Consider the following 21,001-nt stretch of genomic DNA (forward strand, 5'->3'; position numbering starts at 1 on the left):
AATGATTTATTTCCAAAGGATAATTTAATCCATAAAATTTGTTTGTTTAATCCATAAAAATGGTTTGTTTCTTGCTTCCCTGTTTTGACAGATTTTTTTAAAAAGGAGATAAAAGGAGGCAATCTGTTATTAGCATCTGTTCTTCCTCTGACTCTTCTCAGATTGTGCTTTCTTTACTTGTGTTTCCAGCTTGGCACACTGTTTCAGAAATTACAAGGTGCAAATTGCTCAGAATGAGAATGTCTTTATACAAAAGCACTTTTGGTAGCTTCTGGGACTGAGAGAAACCTTTTTGCTTTGTTTCTTTAAAAAAATATTGTGGTTGGGTGGATATACAGAGCAGATAATCAGTTTTAATTTCCACAATCATGCTTATTCAGTGGCAGCTAAATAAGCAATCCTTGCCATGTAACATCACTTACCCCACTCCCTCCCTATTTCCATTCCTCCTTTTCTAACCCTTCTGCACCCTGGGTAAACAATGCCTCTTTGACTTAAGCTGCTCTACTATGCTAAGGTATGTGTACCTCATTACTGTTATTGTTCCTCTTACAGACTTGGTTCACAGGGACTAGAGGAGAAGATGAGAGTGGGATGGCTGGTTTGAAAGTTGTTCTTAATCATCAATTCTGATGCCACAGTCTTCTTCATATCAGCCATTTTCTCTGATGTTATGCTCATCATTCAGATCAAATAAGTAAACTATGGTGAGAGGATACAATACTGACACACACCTTTCCTGATTTTAAAACATTCAGTATTACTTTGATCATTTTCCACAGCTGTTTCTTGATCCATGTACAATTTCTACAAAAGCACAGTGAAGTATTCTGAGATTTCCATTCTTCTCAAGGTTATCCATAGTTTATTATGGTCCACACTGTCAAATGCTTTGGCATAGTTAATAAAACACAAGTAAACATCTTTGCTATTCTTTGCTTTCAGCTATGATCCATCTGACATAAGCAATGATTTACTTACTCTTCTGAATCGATCCTGAACCTCTGACTGTCAATATACTGATGCAGCCATTGTTGGATGATCTTCAGCAAAATTTTGTTTGCGTGTGATATTATTCTATAGTTTGAGCATTGTGTTGAGTCATCTTTTTTTGGAATAGGTATACCCTACAAATCTTTTGTAGTCAGCAGGTCAAGTAGCTGTCTTCCAAATTGTCTGGCGTAGATGAGTGATTCTAGTTCTTCATCAGTTTGTTGAAACAGTTCAATTGGTATTCCAACAATTCCTGGAGCTTTGTGTTTGGCTAATGCTTTCAGTGCAGTGTGAATTTCTTCCTTCAGTACCACTAGTTCTTGTTCATATACTACCTCCTGAAATGGTGGGTTGTTGACTATGTTTTTAGTATAGGGACTCTTTATTTTTTCTATCTACTCGTAAAACTTCCTGCATCATTCAGTATTTTGTCCTTAGAATCTTTTAATACTTTAACATGAGGCTTGCATTCTCTTGGGTTCTTTTCATTTTCAGATGTACTGAATACATAGAAAGGAACCCAGCCCTACAAAAGGACCTTGCCAATCCAGTATGGGCAGAAGATCAACACTCACCGAGGGCAAATAAGAGACCATGACATAGAACAACTCCACCCATAGGGCGACAAAGAGAAAACACCCCCAGGATAGTATTGGCTCAATTGTAGAAAGAAGGCAAAAATAAACCACACACACAACACAAGCAGATAAGTTAGGTAGGTAGGAAAATACCCAACACAAAAGGTACAAGATGACATTCCAGAATCCAGATGGATGTAATAACCCTGAATATCAATGGCCTTAACTCCGGCATTGAAAGGCAGAGGCTGACAGACTGGCTCAGAAAACATAACCCATCAATCTGCTGACTACAGGAGACACATCTCAAGCTTGTAGACAAAAACAGGTTGAGAATTAAATGCTGGAGAAAAATATACCAAGAAAATGCCATGCAAAAAAATAAATGTAGTGTTCTTAATATCTGATAAAATTGATCTCAAGGTACAGGCCGTAACAAGTGACAAGAAGGGGCTATATAATGCTCAAGGGAACAGTAGGCCCAAGAACTAGTGATCATAATAAATATATATGCGTCCAACAAGAGACCTGGGAAATTCATAAACCAAAAATTCCAATAGATGAAAAAAGAAAGTCCAGACTCAACAATTATAGTTGGTGGCTTTAATACACCACTCTTTGAAAAAGATCACTAGGACAGAAACTCAGCAAGGAGGCTACAGATCTAAACAGCACAATTGGACGACTTGACTTGAAAGATAGTTTCACTGTTTTCCTCCCAAGTGAAAAAAAAGTCACATTCTTTTCAAGTCCACATGGCACATGTTCGAAGATAGACCACATGCTGTGACACAAATTGAACCTGTGTAAATTCAAACACATAGAGATTATACAGCCATCTCTCTGACCACTGTGACACTATACCACAAGGCTGGAAATGAATAATTATTGCAAAAGGAGTGGGTATTGACTCAGATCAAAGATGAAATCAGGAAGTTTCTAGAAACCAATGAGAATGAAAATACGACGTACCAAAGCCTTTGGGACACATCAAAGGCATTTATTAGAGGAAGGCTGATAGCAATAAATGCACACATGAAAAAAGAAGAGAGATTCGTGGATGATATGCTGGCACAAAACTTACACCAATTAGAGCAGAGTCAACAGAACAATCCTACTAATAGCAAGAGGATAGAAATAATAAAAATTAGAGCTGAGATACCAGAGAAGGAAAACAAGAAAAGTATGGAAAATAATGCAGCCAAAAATTAGTCCTTTGAAAGAATTAACAGAATTGATAGACCACTGGCAAACCTAACCAAAGAAAGGAACAACCATCAATTGCAAGGATGAGGGATGGAACAGGGGACAGTACAGTGGACCCTAATGAAATCAAAAGGATAATTACACAGTACTATGAAGGCCTATACTGTAGTGAATACAATAACTTGGAAAACATGGACAAATATTTGGAAACACAATCCCTCCTTTTACTATTGCAGATATATGTCAAGAACCTCAACAGACCCATAGCAATGGAGGAAATAGACAAGGTTATTAAGGGATTACCAACCAAAAAATCCCCATGGCCAGATGGCTTCCCAGGAGAATTCTACCAAGCATTCAGGGAAGAACTGACACCAATCCTACACAAACTTTTCCAGAACATAGAAAAAGATGGAAAACTCTAAAACTCTTTCTATGAAGCTAGTATAACTCTGATACTTAAAGTGGGCAAAGATCCCACAAGAATCGAGAACTACAGAACATCGATGCAAAAATCCGTAATAAAATACTGGCCAATAGAATTGCTGTTCCTTTTAATGTAGTTCTTTTTTCTCTGGCTGCTCTTAGAATTTATTCCTTTCTGTTGTTAGACAGTGTGGTGGGGAGTTTTTATTTTGGGATCTCTCCTAATTTGGATTCTTTTGACTTCCAGGATGGTTATCTTTTCATTGTTTAGGCAATGAGGAAAATTTTCTTTGAGAAATTTCAAACTATTCTGTGTGGATTAAAAAAAAAAAATCTCCCCCTCCCCCGGAATCCCTATAAGATGTTGTTTGTTCTTGATGGTGTCCACATTGTAAGTTCATTTCCTTGTAAATGCATAACCTGTGTAATTTCCAGCATTTCACTTAGGTTTGGTTACTTTATCCCTGTTAAAAGATGTTTTCTTGACGTCATGGTATAGCTATTAGGGATGTTAGGGAGCTGGGGTGATGTAGGAGTAGTTAGCTCTGTTAGATGTTGCAGTGGAGGGATGGTAGACATTTTATGTCAAGTGTCTGAGGGAGAGTGTTAGAATAAGTGTTAGGTAGTAGACTGAGCTGTGGAAGAGGAAGTGTTAAGGGATTATGAAAGGAAAAAGGCAAAAAGAAAGGGTTTATGTAGTGTCAATTGAAAGGCTAAAATCAAGAATATTGGACAAAAATTGCCTTCTTTTGCAATGATGGAGGAAAGGCTAAAAATAATTGAGAGGAAAAATAATTTTAAGAGTAGTGTCACTTTTGATTTATGAGGATGAAAAGGAAAGAGCTAGATTGATTAAAAAAAAAAGCAAACAGGACTATGAAATAGAAGTTTAGAGAATAAAGGAGGAAAGAACAAGAGACAAAAGTATTAAAACTAAGATTAGAAACAACAATACCAGAAGAAGTAGAAGAGTAGTTAATGTGTGTGTGTTTGGGTGCTAATCTTTGTCCAGGAGCTTTGTCTGTGGTGCTGGTGCTTATGGCTTAATGATGTGTTGAGGGGCTAAAAGCAAAGAAAAATTTAATTGAAATTAAAAAGTTTAGTAATAACAACACCATTATAATCTTTTTGTCCCTACATAGACCTACAAATGGGGAAGTCCTGTGTGTTAGAGTTGTCTAGAGAAACAAATTCATAGACACTCATGTGTACAAGAAAGAGCTTTATATACAAGAGCAATTGAATATTGAGAAAACATCCAAGTGTAGAAAGATCACAGGCCAGTGGGTGGAAAGTCTTTTCGATCCAGTGGCAATGGAAGCGTCTTGATGCTGGCAGGGGTCTCCACACAGCTCCTCCAGCTCCAGGGTACTAGCATACCTCCATGTGTCTTGTCAGCAGGAAGACGAAGCAGGAGGCCTCAGTGGATAAGGCCTCCATTTATTTCTGTGGTACCTCCAAATGAGGTTCTCAAGCTGTGACTTGATTGACAGGCTAGACTTCACCCCTTCGCAAATTGACACCAGATTATGTAGTTTACACATCCTGATTAACGATGAATTATGAAAATAGTGCAAGACTTTGGTTTAAAGAGGAGGAGGATATAGTAATTATTGAATACACAGTGATGACAATATCAGCAAAAGAACAACTGAGTTCTAGACCTTATCCTAGAGGAAAATCAGGACTGTGGGGAATAGAGGTCTTTTGAAAAGTTTAGGACAGTGTCTTGCTTTAGTTCCTTGCAGTCTTTTAGGATCACAGGGTGGGGTTGAGTTTAAGGCTAGGGGAATGATTTTATGATGGAGGTCCTGAAATGGAGTTTGGGGAGCCGGGTTTTTAAGGCCACCTACCTAAGTGGTCTCTTAGGGAGGATGGGGTAATAGCTGAAGGGAGTTGAAGCAATAACCTTCTCAGAGAGTGCAGGTTGTTTATGTAAGTGGCTTGGGGTACTCTATCAGTGTGCTGACTAGGGGCTGGTGTTGTGAGACAGCTGTCGATTTCTCAGTTTACAAGGGGGGACTCCCCACCCCCTGGCCCGAAACCGGAATTTTACTGGGAAGAGCAGGGCTTTTACAGTAAGTATTTTTTCTGATAGCCAAGCATTGAACAACTTGCTCTGAATTAGTGTACCCAGTGGTGTTGCCTGGGAAGATTCCCTCTGGTGACAGTGAATTTTTTGTAAAAGCAGTTTTGCTTGCAGCTTGTTTTTTGTGATGGCTGATATAAGAGAACAGTGAGGCTGTAAAATTTTTGTTTCAAGCTCAGGAAAAATGCATAAACTTTTGCAATGTTAAACACAGCTAACAAGGACAGTGCTGTGGGAAAAACTCAAGTGCATGAGTGGTTTTCTTGTTTCAAAAAGGTGAAATGCCAATTGATGACAAACCTTGTTCTGGATGTCTGTCAACTTTACGAATGAATGAAAATATTGACTCACATTTGGAGTTTGTTCCACCAGGTCAGACTTTCTATTTAGAGGTGCTGAAAAGATTGTGTTATAGTGTGCAACAAAAAAGGCCCTATTTGTGGCAGATGGGGGACTAGTTTTGCCACCACAACAATGCACCTGCTCACGCACCCATCTCAGTAGACCAGTTTTTGGCAAAAAACACCATGCCACACTTGCCTGACACATCTTACTCAGCTGATCACGCTCCGTTGTGCTTCTTTTTTGTTTCCGTGAATGCAGAGGGACTTGAAAGGACAGCAATTTGATGTCATAGAAGAGGTGAAGAAAAATATGAGGCAAGGGAGGTGCTGCCGTCAGCCATCCAAATAGTTGAGTTTGAAAATGCTTCCAAGAATCAAATCGCAGATTTGACAAATATATTAAGTGTAACGGAGAGTACTTTGAAGGTGATAAGATTGATTAAAAATTAAAAAAAAATACATAGCTTTGAAAAAATATTCTGTTTTTTTTGGGGGGGTGGGGATACCCCCTTGTATCTTGTACCTCAGCTTAAAGAGACCTCTTAGACTCTTAACTCCTTGTCTCATGTAGAATCTCTCTGCCTGTGCTATGTAAAGCCACTGGGGCAGGGGTTTCACCTTTATGCCTTGGTGGATGCCTTTGTAGGTGCACCCACCAGCTGAGGGATGTGTCCTGCTTTTAGACTGTCTGGAGGCCAGGTGGTATGTTTTAAATCCAGCGAATTGACTAATTCTGTCAGTTCTCTGAGTTCAGCTCCCCTTCCCTCTTGGCACTCTCCTTGTATTGTCCTTATCCTAATACCTTGCTACTGGACCAGGTGAGTGTTGTGTGTGAACAAAGAGAAAAGGAAAAAAATTTAAAAGCTCATGAATGACAACCTTGCTTTGGGTACTGTAAGGAAGAACTTTGCAGAGCAGTTCCCCAGGGATGGAGGATTAGTTTTGTCCATTGAGTCTGGAACTCCCCCAGCTTGTGTGGAGAGTTAACTAATTATCTATCTATCTATCTATCTATCTATCTATCTATCTATCTATCTATCTATCTATCTATCTGTCTATTGACCTATCTATCGATCATTTATTGGGTGCTCTTACATCTCTTGTTACAAACCATATGTCATTTCTGTTCAACATATTTGTACATATATTCCATTGTTCTTTTCTAGACATTTACTTTCCATTGAGCCTTGTGATCAGCTCCTCTTCCCACCCGCCCCCCCCTCAACCCTTGTGGTCCCATGATAATAAATTATTAATTATTTTCAAATCTCACATCAACCGCTGTCTCCCTTCCCTTCTGGTTTCTGTTCTCCCCCCTGGCTGGGTGTGTGTAGTTATGTGCCATTCATTGCAATGGGTGGCCCCTCCCTCACCACCTTTCTCCTCTTCTCCCTACCCTTTTGGTATCTCTATTCTCATTCCTGTTCCTGGGTTCCATGTGTTGTGAGCTTTATCTCTTGCCTAAACTTAAATACTTACTACCGTCTAGTCTAGTCTAGATTGGGAGGTGACACTGAGGTCGTGATAGCAGAGGTGGGGGAGTGATTTGACCTCCAGGGAACATAGGTTTATTCATGACTCCTTAGTGTTATATTGTACCTTGATTGACTCACCCCTCCCTGCGACCCCTCTGTGGGATAATGTTCCACTGTCCATAGATGGGCTTTGGTTTCCGCTCTAACACCCCTCCATTCTCACCAATGCATTTTTGCTTGTTTGTTTACTGTTTGTTGTGAACCTTCTAATGCCCATTGCCCAGTCTTGGTCATGACGCCTCATGATCACAGTGGCTGGAGTGCTTCTTCCATGTGGTCTTGTTGCTTCACTATTGGATAGCAACTTGTTTAATGTCAAGCCTTTAAGACCCAAGACACTGTATCTTTTAAAAGCCAGGCACCATCCTCTGTCTTTACCACATCTGCTTATGCACCCATTTTGTCTTCAGCAATTGTGTAGGGCGGGTGGGGTGTGAGAGCATCACAGAATGCCAATTTGTTAGAACAAAGTGTTCTTGTATTGAGGAAAGGTATGATCTGAGGCCCAAGGGCCATCTGCAGCTTCAGTGTATTGTCTTCTAATATATGTACATTGGCCAATACCACTATCATTATGGATTAATGTATTTGCATAAGTGCGCACCTCTGTTAATCTCCCGATCGATGCCTTTGCTTCCTAGAGCTTGCCCTGTTTCCTTTTGCCTCCTCCTGCCCTGGCTAATTCACTGTTAGCACCACTCCAGGTTTCCCTAGTTTTCCTTAGGTGGTTGGTAGCCTGTATCATATCTACTATTGGGGAGGTATGGTTGCAAGGGGATCAGAACAGAGCTGCCATGTCTGGGGCAGAGAGCAAAGCCTATTTTTACTTATATCTTCCCCAGCCTGATCACACAGAGCTATGGCCCTGAACTCCAGTGAGTCAACTGCCCCAGGTAACTCTGGGCTTGGGAAAAATCGGTCAGACGAGTTGGGGAGCTGCACTTCTCTGGCTGTGCAGAGGACCGACGACAAAGGAGTGACTGTTGTCAGGCATAGCTGCTCTTTCACTTTAATAAATTTGTGTCTACTTAATCTCATCAGGAAGTAGAAGATATCCCTCCTCTTGCCTCTTCTGGATTGGTTTCTGAGGAGTTCGTACTGTGCTTACTATCTGGTAGCCATTTTCCTCCCGAACCTAAAAGTCTACTTGAAACTGACTTTCTTTCATTGAACAAGTAACACACACACATGAAGTAGGAGCCCTGGTGGTGCTGTAACTAAGCGCTTTGCTGCTAACCCAAAATTCAACTGTTTGAAACTCACCAGTAGCTCACTAATAAAGAAGACAATCGCTTTCCATAAAGATTAGTACCTAGAAATCCTAAAGGCCAGTTCTATTCTGTTCTTTGGGGTCATTATGAGTTAAAAGATACTTGACAGCAGCAGGGAGGAAAATATCTATGAATAATGTGAGAGCAAAGTGGATTTAGGCTTCATGAATTCCAGTGGGGAAGATGTTTGTTCCTTGAAACTTGTTAATTAGTAGTAGAAATTTTGACCAGGTTTACCATGGGAAAAATAAATTTACTTTGAAGTAGAAAAAAATTGCATTGGTTCTTTTCAAAAGGAACTCTAAAGTTAAAAAGTAAAGTCAGTGTAGGTTTCCAGAATTTTGAACACAAATGCTCACACAAGCTGACAGGTTTGCCTGTGAGCACATTTAGTAGGTCAACACTAGACAAATAAGAATGGGAATAGAAAGAAATAAGGTCTGTAAAGTAGACTAGAGCAATTCCATGGAGATTAAAAAAAGAAAGAAAGAAAAGTGAAACAAGGATCATCTGTGAACTAGAAAGTGAAGTCAGTGATTTTCCAGCACTGAAACTAACATCTGATTGTAGGGCATGGAGATGGTTGTAATTTAGCAAGTATGGTTTGAAAGAAACGGGATTTATTTTGAAACTATAAGCAGCTAGTATCAAGCAAAAGGAGCCCTGATGCTGCAGTGGGTTAAGCATTGGGTTGCTAATCACAAATCAGCAGGTTAAACCCATCAATGACATCTTGGGAGAAAGGCTGGGCTGTCTGCTCTGATAAAGATTTACAGTCCTGGACACCTGATGAAGCACTCAGCTCTGTCCTGTAGAATTGCTATGAGGTTGAATTGACTCAATGGTAGTAATTTGGTTTTGGTTTGGGGTTAGTATTAAGCATGTGATGATCATATTTCTATTTTAGCAGCCCATTTTAATATTAATAATATGTGAAAGCATACTATTAGCCAAAGAGCATATGTTTTACATTTTATAATTTGATATGCTGAACAGATTGTTAATATATACACCTGAAAAATTGTTTTGCTTTTTTACCTGATAAATCTTAGTGTGAGAATTTTTGTTTATTGGATATACCGTATATGCTCGAATATAAGCTGACCCGAGTATAAACCGAGGTATCTAATTATTACCTGGGAAACCAGAAAAACTGATTGACTTGAGTATAAGTCTAGGGTGGGAAATGCAGGATGTGAATTAACACAGAGACAGAGGGGAGAGAAGGAGCGCAGCCACAGACACATCCTTACCAGTTCAGCTGCCGGTGTGAGTGAATTACTACGGGTGCTTCTGCAAATTGGAGCTGTCCACGTTACAGAGTGGCTCTGATTGGTTAGATGTGAGTAAACAAACATTCAAAGCCCTGCTGTGTCCATGGGGCTTTGAATGACCAGTGGAGGAATGGCAATCACCCACGAGATGTTATACCTTGCTGGGGTACCATTGGCCTGTATAAGCCAAACCCCAGTTTTTTAGCACATTTTTTGTGCTGAAAACCTCTGCTTACACACGAGTATATACAGTACTTTTTCTTTATTAAAATTAGGCACTTACAGAAATAACTTAGATGACCATCAACTGATAAATGAATGAATAAAATGTAGAGTTATCCATACAGTGGAATACTACATACTACATTAAGTATGAAATATGCATCATCGAAGAGGCCAGTCACAAAAAAAACCCACATATTAGGTTATTTCATTTAGGTGAAGTGTTCAGAACACGCAAATCTATGGAAATAAAAATATATCAGTACATACCTTGGGCTGGGGCATGAAGTAGGTTGGAAGGTAATGGGAAGAGACTGTGAAAGGTTGTTGGATTTCTTTTTTGAGGTACTAAAATGCTATAAAATTGATTGTGAAGAATGAAGAAGTCTGTGAATATAGTAAAAAAGAGCATTTCACTGTATACTTTAAATTGAAGAACTGTGTGATATTTATTTTCTTGAGAAAGTTATTAATTTTCTTTTAAAATTAGGCATTTAAAATAATTTTAACTTAAAAACATCAAGAATAATATGTATTATTATATCGAGCTGGATTTACTCTCATACTGAAATCAGGGGATAATTATTCCAGTGCCTTTGTTGGAAAGTAGTTCTCAGATAAGTGTACTCGTAGGTGACTTAAAACCATGCCCACTGCTGTCAAGTAAATTCCAACTCCTAAAGACACTACAAGTGACTTGGGAGTTGTTAGAGTGGCAAGCCTCAGGTTCTACCTGTATAGATTTTAATTCAGCATACATGGAATTGGATTGGGGTTTTTTTTATATGAGAAAGTGCTTTGATTTATATTTTTATCTTTTCTTACTAATCTCAGTGTTCTCTTTTTGATCACCTCACAAAGGCTCAGTTAAGGAATGATGCAATACAAAAACCTGTAAATCTTCACAGGAGTAGTTGATTTTAATCCAGCCCTTACCAGTCAGTGCCACCAGGAATCCTTCAAATTGGGGCTGGATAATGTCAATTCCGCCTACAGACTGAAGGAGGGGCAATGTGTAGGTGAAGAAACTGCCAACTTACTTGCTAAAATTAAAATTAATAGGGTATGTCTTATGAGTAAAAAAATTCATGCAGAGATTATAAGTTATAGGTAAATACTTTCCTCTCCTCCTTTTAATTGGGACACATGTACATGTATTGTTTATTTTAGAAGAACATAACCTAGTAGCTTTGCTTCTATGACTATTTCTAATATTTGTGAGATACATTGTTACTATTTGTTACCATGTAAATGCTATTTTAAAAAGAATATTAATTGTTGCTTGTTGTAAGAAATTAGTCTCATTTTAAAGAGTTAAACTATCCTTAAACACATTGAAGGTGATTTTTGTAATATAAAGAAACGTCTCATTTCTTTTAACTTTTTTTTTTGGTTCTTTTTATTTATTTATTTATTTTTACATTTTATTAGGGGCTCATACAACTCTTAACACAATCCACACATATACATACATCAATTGTATAAAGCACATCCATACATTCTTTGCCCGAATCACTCTCAAAGCGTTTGCTCTCCACTTAAGCCCTCTGCATCAGGTCCTCTTTTTTTTTCCCTTCCCTCCCCGCTCTCCCCTCCCTCATGAGACCTTGATAATCCACAGATTGTTATTTTGTCATATCTTGCCCTATCCGGAGTCTCCCTTCCCCCCCTTCTCTGCCGTCCCTCTCCCAGGGAGGAGGTCACATGTGGATCCTTGTAATCAGTTCCCCCTTTCCAACCCGCCCTCCCTCTACCCTCCCAGCATTGCCCCTCACACCCCTGGTCTTGGACTATTTTCTCTGTAGATTTTGTTTATTTGTTTCTACCTGTTTTGGAGCCCTAATGAGGCGTAATTTAGTTCTCTTGATAATTTCACACATTATTTTTCCACTTTCTTTATTTCCCTCCCAATTTCTTTAAATGGTAATAGTCTTATAGCTTGGGATCAAGTAATTTGTCTTTTTTAAAAATCGTTTTATTAGGGGCTCATACAACTCATCACAATCCATACATACATCAATCGTGTAAAGAACATTTGTACATTCATTGCCCTCATCATTCTTAAAACATTTGCTCTCCACTTACGCCCCTGGCATCAACTCATTTTTCCCCCCTTCCTCCCCGCTCCCTGTTCCTTCATGAACCCATGATAATTTATAAATTATTATTTTGTCATATCTTTGCCTGTCCGACGTCTCCCTTCACCCACTTTTCTGTTGTCTGTACCCCAGGGTATACATGTAGATACTTATAATCGGTTCCCCCTTTCCAACCCGCTCTACCTCTACCCTCCCAGTATTGCCACTCACACCACTGGTCCTGAAGGTATCATCCACCCTGAATTCCCTGTGTTTCCATTTCCTGTCTATACCAGTGTACATCCTCTGGTCTAGCTAGTCTTGCAAGGTAGAATATGGATCATGATAGTGAGGGGAGGGGTGGAGGAAGCATTTAGGAACTAGAGGAAAGTTGTATTTTTCATTGTTGCTACATTGCACTCTGACTGGCTTGTCTCCTCCCCCAAGACCCTTCTGTAAGGGGATATCCAGTGGCGTACAAATGGGTTTTGGGTCTCCACTCGGCACTCCCCCCCTCATTCACAGTGATAAGATTTTTTGTTCTGATGATGCCTGATACCCGATCCTTCGACACCTCGTGATTGCACAAGCTGGTGTGCTTCTTCCATGTGGGATTTGTTGCTTCTGAGCTAGATGGCCACTTGTTTACCTTCAAGGCTCTAAGACCCCAGACGCTATATCTTTTGATAGCCAGGCACCACCACATTTGTTTATGCACCCATTTGGCTTCAGCGATCGTATCATGGAGATGAGCACACAGTGAAATGATTTTTCGTTCTTTGATGCCTGATAACTGCTCCTTCGGCATCTCGTGATCAAACAGGCTTGTGTGCTTCTTCCATGTGGGCTTTGTTACTTTTCAGCTAGATGGTCGCTTGTTTATCTTCAAGCCTTTAAGACCCCAGACACTATATCTTTTGATAGCCGGGCACCATCAGCTTTCTTCACATTTGCTTATTCACCCACTTTGTCTTCAGAGGTTGTGTCGGGAAGGTGAGCATCATAGAATGCCAGTTTAATAGACGAAAGTATTCTTTCATTGAGGGAGTACTTGAGTTGAGGCCCAACATCCTTCTGCTACCTTAATAGTAAACCTTTAAATATATGCACTTAGATCTATTTCCCCATCCTCATATATAAATTTATTTGCATGTGTACATGTCTTTATCTAGACCTCTATAAATGCCCTTTGCCATCCAGCTCTTTCCTCTATTCCCTTGACTTTCCTCTTATCCCACTATCATGCTCAGTACCCACCAGGGTTTCAGCAGTTTCTCTTGGTTACTTCGATAGTTTGTTTTGCCAGCCTGGCAGATAAATTCAAGTAGGATTAATTGAAGGGCGGAGAGATCAATGGCTCAGTGAACCTCCCCTTGCTTGTCTCTCACTCTTTAATCATTGGACCTGCGTGTGGCTGCCTTGCTTGTTCTGTGCCTCAATTTAAAGGGTACACTACCTTTGGGATGCCTAGCCTGTGGACTGTGTCACTGTAAGTTAAGGTCCCTTTAATCCCACACGATTGGAATGTTCATCTTTGGAGCTGGGGACTGACAGTTGGTGACAGTTGGTGACCTGCCTTCCTGTTTGCTACTTGGGTATATATAGTCCAGCTCTCTCTATAGAGAGGGACTGGCAGCTCTCAAGACTTAAAGGACTGCTAGTGTCTCACTGCTTTATAATTTAACTGTTAATTTCTTGTATTATCTATCTATATAAGTTTAATGCTTCATTTCTTATGTTATATATCTATATATATATAATTACTAGAAATCTGGTTTTGTCTCTCTAGAGAACCCTGTCTGACACAGTTACATTATCATTGATTAGACCCCCAGGCCTCCCATACCCTTCTCACCACCAATTTGGATCACTTGTTGTTTCCTTGTCCCTGGGTTTGTTAACACCACTACCTTTCTCCCTACCTCTTCCTCTCCCATGTCCCCCGGAACTGTCGGTCCTGTTGTTTTCTCCTCCAGACTGTTCATCTAGCCTATCTTATTTAGACAGACCTGTGGAGATAACATGCACACAAACAAGACAGAGAAAAACCAAGCAACAATATACAACAAAACAACATCAACAACAAACCAATGACACAAAACAAAACAAGAAAGAAAAGCTTGTAGTTATTTCTATTTGTTGATGAGGTGACAGTGGAGCAAGTGGAGGCACTTGCCCACAAATTGTAGCTTTTAAAGTTTCGGGGGTTGTGTGGTGACAATTGACTCTGGCAGGTGGGTGTGAGGAAAGAAATTAAAAGAATTATAACATCACAGAGACACACACCAAGAACAAGACCGAGCATGCAAACACAAACAACCAAGCTGGAACCAACAACTGCTTTCTTCTTTTCTCATCAAGGGCCTCTTCAAGGTACCCTGTATAGGAGTGCAGTCTCAGGTGTACAGGGTGGATGGTGGCGAACTCTGTTACCAACAGTGAATTGTGAAACATTAAGGATGATTCACCCTATGTTGTCCTTGGTCTCTCTGCTTGTGGTTTATTCAAACAACAAAGTAGCAAGGGGGGAAAATCCCAAACAATCACCAAAACCCCAAATCAGAATTAGCTGCTGTTTCATTCAGGGTTTCCCTTCTTGAGATCAGCCCTTGTGTGGGTGTATTATCTGTTTTTCAAGGAGTTGGATAAAACAAAACAAAACCTTCGCTTGTTCTCCAGATGCTGAGCCATGTTGGGCCCAACATACTGTCTAGAGTAGGATCCTTTGCTGAAGCGGAGTGCCATGGCCTCGTCCAAGTAGAAGAGTGCACCCTCCACTGCAACCTGTATGATTTTGAATTTGTGGGCCTGTGCCCCAGGTGCCATGGGGAACCTAGCATGATGTAGTTTGTGGCCTTCCTTTTGTTAGCTTCCCACATTGTGTGGTTGTCCGGTCAGATCTGCCCTTATTACCAGTTGTACATTTCCACTCCTGGAGATGTGGAGAAAGGAGTGCAGCTGTCCTCAGGATGGAGTAGATTTGATCTTTAATATTAAAATCTGTTGTTGGACTTTTAAATTTATAAAATAAGATTATAGTATGTTTCATAACCTGAAAAGTAACTTAGCTTGTCAGTTTTGCTGCACTTAGCACCGTTGTTTGACACCTAAGATTGCATTTGATTAGCTGTGCTGTATATCAGTTAAGTGACAGATTGATGATAGGCTTACGTCTATTTCCCCCCCCAAAATCATTTTATTGGGAGCTCGTACTATTATCACAATCCGTCCATCCGTCCATCCAGCCATCCAGCCATCCAGCCATCCAGCCATCCAGCCATCCAGCCATTGTGTCAAGTACATTTGTATATGTGTTGCCATCATCATTCTCAAAACATTTGCTTTCTATTTGAGCCCCTAGTATCAGCTCTTCACTTTTCCCCTTCTTCCCTGCTCCCCCTCCCCCATGAACCCTTGATAATTTAGAAATTATTATTATTTTGTCATATCTTACACCATCCGACGTCTCCCGTCACCCACTTCTCTGCTGTCCGTCCCCCAGCGGGGAGGTTGTATGTAGATCCTATAATCTGTTTCACCTTTCTCCCTTACTTTCTCTCCACCCTCCCGATATCTCCTCTCTCACCACTGGTCCTGAGGGGTTCATCTGTCTTGGATTCCCTGTTTCCAGTTCCTATCTGTACCAGTGTACATCCTCCGGTCCAGCCAGATTTGTAAGGTAGAATTGGGATCATGATACTGGGGGGAGGAAGCATTCAAGTACTAGAGGAAAATTGTATGTTTCATTATTGCTACACTGCACCTTGACTGGCTAGTCTCCTCCCTTCGGCCCTTCTGCAAGGGGATATCCAATTGCCCACAGATGGACCCTTGGTCCCCACTCTCCACTCCCCACTACCCCTCAGTCACAGTGCTAAGATTTTTTTTTTGTCATTGTTGCCTGATACCTGATCCCTTCGTCACCTCGTGATCTCACAGGCTGGTGTGTTTCTTCCATGCGGACTTTGTTGTGTCCAGGTGGTCTTCTGGCATTGGATTTCGTTCTCTTTTCTTGTTGAAACTGTGGAAACAGCTTACTGATTTTTGGTTGATTTATCGGAACAAGGTGCCATTTTCCAGGGTGTTTTTGTAGGCTGCCTTTAGCCAACTGTCTTGAGGGATTGTAGTTCACCTTTGTCCTGCTGGGGTTTCCCTCTCACCTTGGCTTATGGTTTGTGCTCCAGCCACCTTCAGGTCTCCTTAGGGGCTGTTTGCAGCTGTGCCAGCTGTGGTCTGATAGAGAGTGTTGAGCTCAGTGCAGGGGAGTGTATTTAGGGGATTGGTTGATCTGTTTCTGGCTAGGGGCACTTCCCACAGGTAGGTGGGTGGGAGGGGGCTGCCACCCATCACTTGGAGCACAAAGGGTGACACCCAGTGGGCAGGGAGAAAGGAAAATGCAGTAGACAAGCCCCATAGGCTTGGGTCCCTATGCCACAGCTGCAGACTTGTGTCTGCTGACTGGCAGGCCTGAAGTGGTGTGGCAGGATGAGGACCTGTGTGTGGGGGGTGGGGTGGGGGTGGGGTGGCGTGGAGGCCCAGGGAGGGGACTGGCTGGCGGATCTGTGAGGAGCACAGAGAAGGGAAGGGCATCTTTGGGCTGAGGCCTGGCAGGTCTGGTGGGTGGTTTGAGTGAAGCACAAAGGCAGGGCCACAGCCTCTGCTGTCTGCCTGGTTGTGCTGCAGCACTGGGGCTTGTGCCTCACGAGGAGGTAGGTAGAGTCTGACCGGCTGGTCTGCGAGGGGTGCCCAGATGGGCCATGAATCTCGGGGGGGGGGCATATGCCAGCTGGAGCACCCACACAGACCCTTTGTACCCTGAGGAAGGGTGGCAGCCTGGCTGTCCTGTGGTGCTGGTCAAGGCAGAGCAGGCGCCCTGAGTGCTGTACAAGAGTCCCTGGGCATCCACAGGGAGCACTGGCAATGGGGTGGAAGTCAATTTCTGGTTCAGAGAAGTGCTGAGTGGTCATGGAAATCGACAGACAGACGATATCTCTACTAGGTCCCCAAATTTCCCCCTCACCATTCTCCTCAGACCTCTGGGCCTGAGCTTCCTTTCTGGCAGCCATCTTTCCCCGACTCCCCTACATTTATTTTTTTAGGTGCCATGTGATCTACCCACACTATATTTGCAGTCGACTAGTAGATCGTGATTGAAGTGTTGAGCACCCCTTCTAAATAGAAAGCTTAATTAACAGCCTGACCTGCTAGAACAAACTCCAATTGCACTGCACTATCCCATTCACATAAAAACAAAAAAAACCAGATGAGCATCTTTTTTTAGGGGGGGTACCCCATTGTATTTTTATTTATACTTGTTGTAAATATGTCCATGGGTATATTAGCATACAGGGTAACATGAAAATTTGTTACATATGGTCAAACACCTTGAAGGATTGAGTCACTGGGCCTAGGGGACCAGAATTTAAAGGAACACCAGGGTCAGTTGGCATGACATAATTCACATAAGGAATGTTAAAGACCCTGTTGATAAGTAGCCACTGGGGTACGGACCTTTCCTTGTCTAGAGGAAAGAGGAGTAGTAAAACGTGAAAGGTGTATGGGAATAATTAGTTTGGCAATCTAATGAACCATACAAACTTCTCTGAGAAGGATCACAATAGAAGGGTCTGGTTAGAGTAGAAGGAAAATGTGAAGCAGAATTCAAAATCATAAGAGATGAAACTTACTCTTTGGACTTTGGTCCTTTTCAGATCTGGAGCTGAACTCTCTCCATGTTAGAGTAAGGAACCATTTAAAGTAAAAAAGGCAGCAATTGCCCAAGGACAAAGTTCAGAGGATTAGGAAACAAGAACGAATGAAAATAGGAAACACAGGGAGTGTGTGGGATGAATGAAGGTAAATTGAGAGGATTGCAATGGATGAGTTAGTCTATGACTTGTTGAATGTGAAACCAATGCTTTTCATTTAAGTCACAATGAAAAGTAAAATAAAAAACAAAGCTAGTAAACTTTAAAAATCTTCCATAGTTGATGGTAGTGAGTTGAATCTTGTAAGCACTAACATTTGGATTTCTAACTAATAAGTAAAATTTCCATTCATTAGCCTTTACACTTATGCCTTTTTAACAGGATATTAGCTTTTTTATGAGTGTCAAAGAAGGCACTAATTGTTATTTATTTTTAACCATTTCTACTCTATCATTATCAAATATTTTATACCTTACAGCTATTTCTATGAAGCTTTTTAATTTATATATAGATCGTTAAGTCTGTTAGATATATAAAACAAACTATGTGAAATGTATATTTGGCTTTATATTTAATACTATGTAGTATTTATAAAATTTCATGCTAACTATAAAATGAGAATGCTTTCTGTGTGGACAGTTTTTTTAATTGTAAGAAGTTAAAATGACATTAAGTAATAGAATTTTTTTTTTTTTAGAATATTCATTTCTTTTATAGTCTTATGATATTGGTTTGTTTAGAAGATGAATATTGGTAGCACATTCTATTTTTTTTTGGAGAGATTTCAAAAGGAGTAATCCAAATTAGTAGCTTCAAATAGCCACAGAAAAATTATTTCAAAGAAGAAGCAGATGCTATTAAGTTTATTTTACTTTTAAAAAAATCTTATATTTTTTTCTACCCCAAAATTGGAATGGTATAGTTGCAGGTGAACTTATATATTTACCTTTTAAGTAAGGTTTTAAAAAATAGTATTTTGTAAAATCTTTTCAACTCATATTGAAAACTCAGACAAGGGTTTTAAAGAATGATGTTTATTCATGTCACTTAGCTATTACATTTATATCATAATTTTTTTCTAGTAGTTTCCAAAGAGACTCAGATTAGAAATGCAACTTAATGAGTAGGTAGTGTGCATATAAATGTCTATATATGTATTTTTTTAGGTTTAAATTAATTGCTACCAATAGCTGAGTTTTCAGTCTCTCACCTTTGTGACATGTATACATTGCCTAAGTAGATGAGTATTGGCCTTGGAATTCTGGATAGAGATGTTATTTTATAGCTATTATTTTTGAAAAGTTTTTTTTAGAAATGTCTAGAATCAGCCAGATTAGTGTGCCTCCATCACCATATGAATGGAGAATGTAAGTTTTAGCATACGGTACAAATCTAAAATGAAGCATGGCAAGAATGTAGGCATATATTATATGTGGGTTTGAGGAAGGTCACCTTAGACTAGGTGAGACTTTTAAACATATTCTTCAATGTAACTTACCACTTTTCTGAAATAGAATTAGGCTTAGCTAAAATATCACATCAAATATTTTATGTCTTAAATTTTTATGAAATTATTTAATCATCTTTATTAACTACCCTTGTCTAATGTTCCTAGGTTATTGAATCTTTGGGAATTGTCATTTATAAAGCCCTGGATTATGGTTTGAAAGAGAATGAAGAAAGAGAACTAAGCCCTCCCCTAGAGAAGCTCATTGATCTTATGGCCAATACCATAGAAGCTGATAGTAGTAATGATGAAGGTTATGAGGCTGCAGATGAAGGAATAGAAGATGAAGACGATGAAAAGAGAAAACTCTCAGCAATTCGTTCTTATAGAGATGTCATGAAGGTAAGTCGCAGTTTATATATTTGCTCCTTTCGAGAGATATTATTCCAGTTAAAAACAAAAGCAAAACACTGAATAGTAAATGAGCACTTGATAACACTCTTTAAATTTCTCAAAATGACGGCTGTAAGTGAAATAAATTGGGAACTCTGATTTGTTGCTCACAGTGTTCTTTTTGTTTTTGTCTTTTTACTGGAATCACTTAGTTCCTCTCCTACACGTAGATTCATGCACATTCTCAAAATACTTTCAGGTTTCAGGACCACTTGTTATAAATTGATTAAGTTCCCCAGAAATATGGTTTGTAAATCCCACTAAACCTGATATTATAATTGCAAATTAATCTTAATGGCAGTATTGATGTGGGATTTGCCACAAGTCAGTTTCTTTTGAGGTACTAAAGAGGAGCTTAAACAAGCAGTAGAAGAGTAAAGTCAGGGTGAGATAGTGCAGTTTTCCATGAGATCTCCCAGTAACCAAGAAGTGAGCTGGAAATAGACAACCTTGCCGCAGAGCCAACACAGAAAAGAAAGCCTAACCAACACAGAAAGAAAGATTTACCTTAGAGGCAGAAAATAAATTTTGACTTATATCCTCCCAAACAATGAGAAAACAAATTTTTGTTTATTAGCTTCTCACTTAGGGTTCTTCTGCTGTACCAACACAAGACAACTAAAAACTCCTTTAGTGTATATGCCGTGCCTTCCATGGACTTGGCATTTTCCTTTTTGGCAGTAAATAGCTGTATTTCAGTTATTTAAATAATAAAGAATTGAGTAGCAATTGTTTGACTTTTCCTTTTTTAAAAAAAAAAATCATTGGGGGCGCATACAACTCTTACCATTATCCATCCATCTGTTGTGTCAAGCACATTTGTACATTTGTTGCCATCATCTTTTTCTTTTTTTTCTCTCCCCAGACAGATATTTATTGAACTACTTGATGCAAGGCACTGCGCTAGACCTGGAAAGGGAGTAGTGGGGCTTCCCTGTCCCTTAAGAGCTCACAATCTAAGGGGCAGGGCCACCATCATTTTAAAAACATTTTCTACTTTAGCCCTTGGTATCAGCTTCTCATTTCCCCCTTCCCTCCCTCCTCTCCTTCTTAATAAACCTTTAATAATTGATAAATTATTATTATTTTTTAAATCTTGCACTGACTGATGTTTACCTTCACCCACTTTTCTGTTGTTCGTCCCCCTGGAGGGGGTTATATGTAGATCATTGTGATTTTTCCCCTCTTTCTCCCCCCACCTTCCACTGACCCTCCTGGGATTGCTACTCACAATATGGGTCCTGAGGGGTTTATCTGTCCTGGATTCCCTGTGTTTCCATCTCTTATCTGTACCCGTGTACATGATCTGGTCTAGCCGGATTTTAAGGTTAGAATTGGGGTCTCAGTATTTGGGCTGGGGGTTGAGGGAGGAAGCAT

The 21,001-nt window shown here is 40.1% G+C and overlaps 1 protein-coding gene across 2 annotated transcripts in view; it reads left to right on the forward strand.

Moving 5' to 3' along the window:
* The window catches only part of SPIRE1 (spire type actin nucleation factor 1), a 191,515-nt gene that overhangs the window by 40,056 nt on the left and 130,458 nt on the right, over positions 1-21,001 (forward strand). For both annotated transcript variants that reach the window (XM_075533105.1, XM_075533106.1), the window contains one exon: positions 19,340-19,573. In XM_075533105.1, coding sequence (XP_075389220.1) covers positions 19,340-19,573 — 234 coding nt within the window. The remainder of the gene's footprint in view (positions 1-19,339; positions 19,574-21,001) is intronic.

Source organism: Tenrec ecaudatus, chromosome 15 (assembly GCF_050624435.1).
Source record: "Tenrec ecaudatus isolate mTenEca1 chromosome 15, mTenEca1.hap1, whole genome shotgun sequence".
Lineage (NCBI taxonomy): Eukaryota > Metazoa > Chordata > Mammalia > Afrosoricida > Tenrecidae > Tenrec > Tenrec ecaudatus.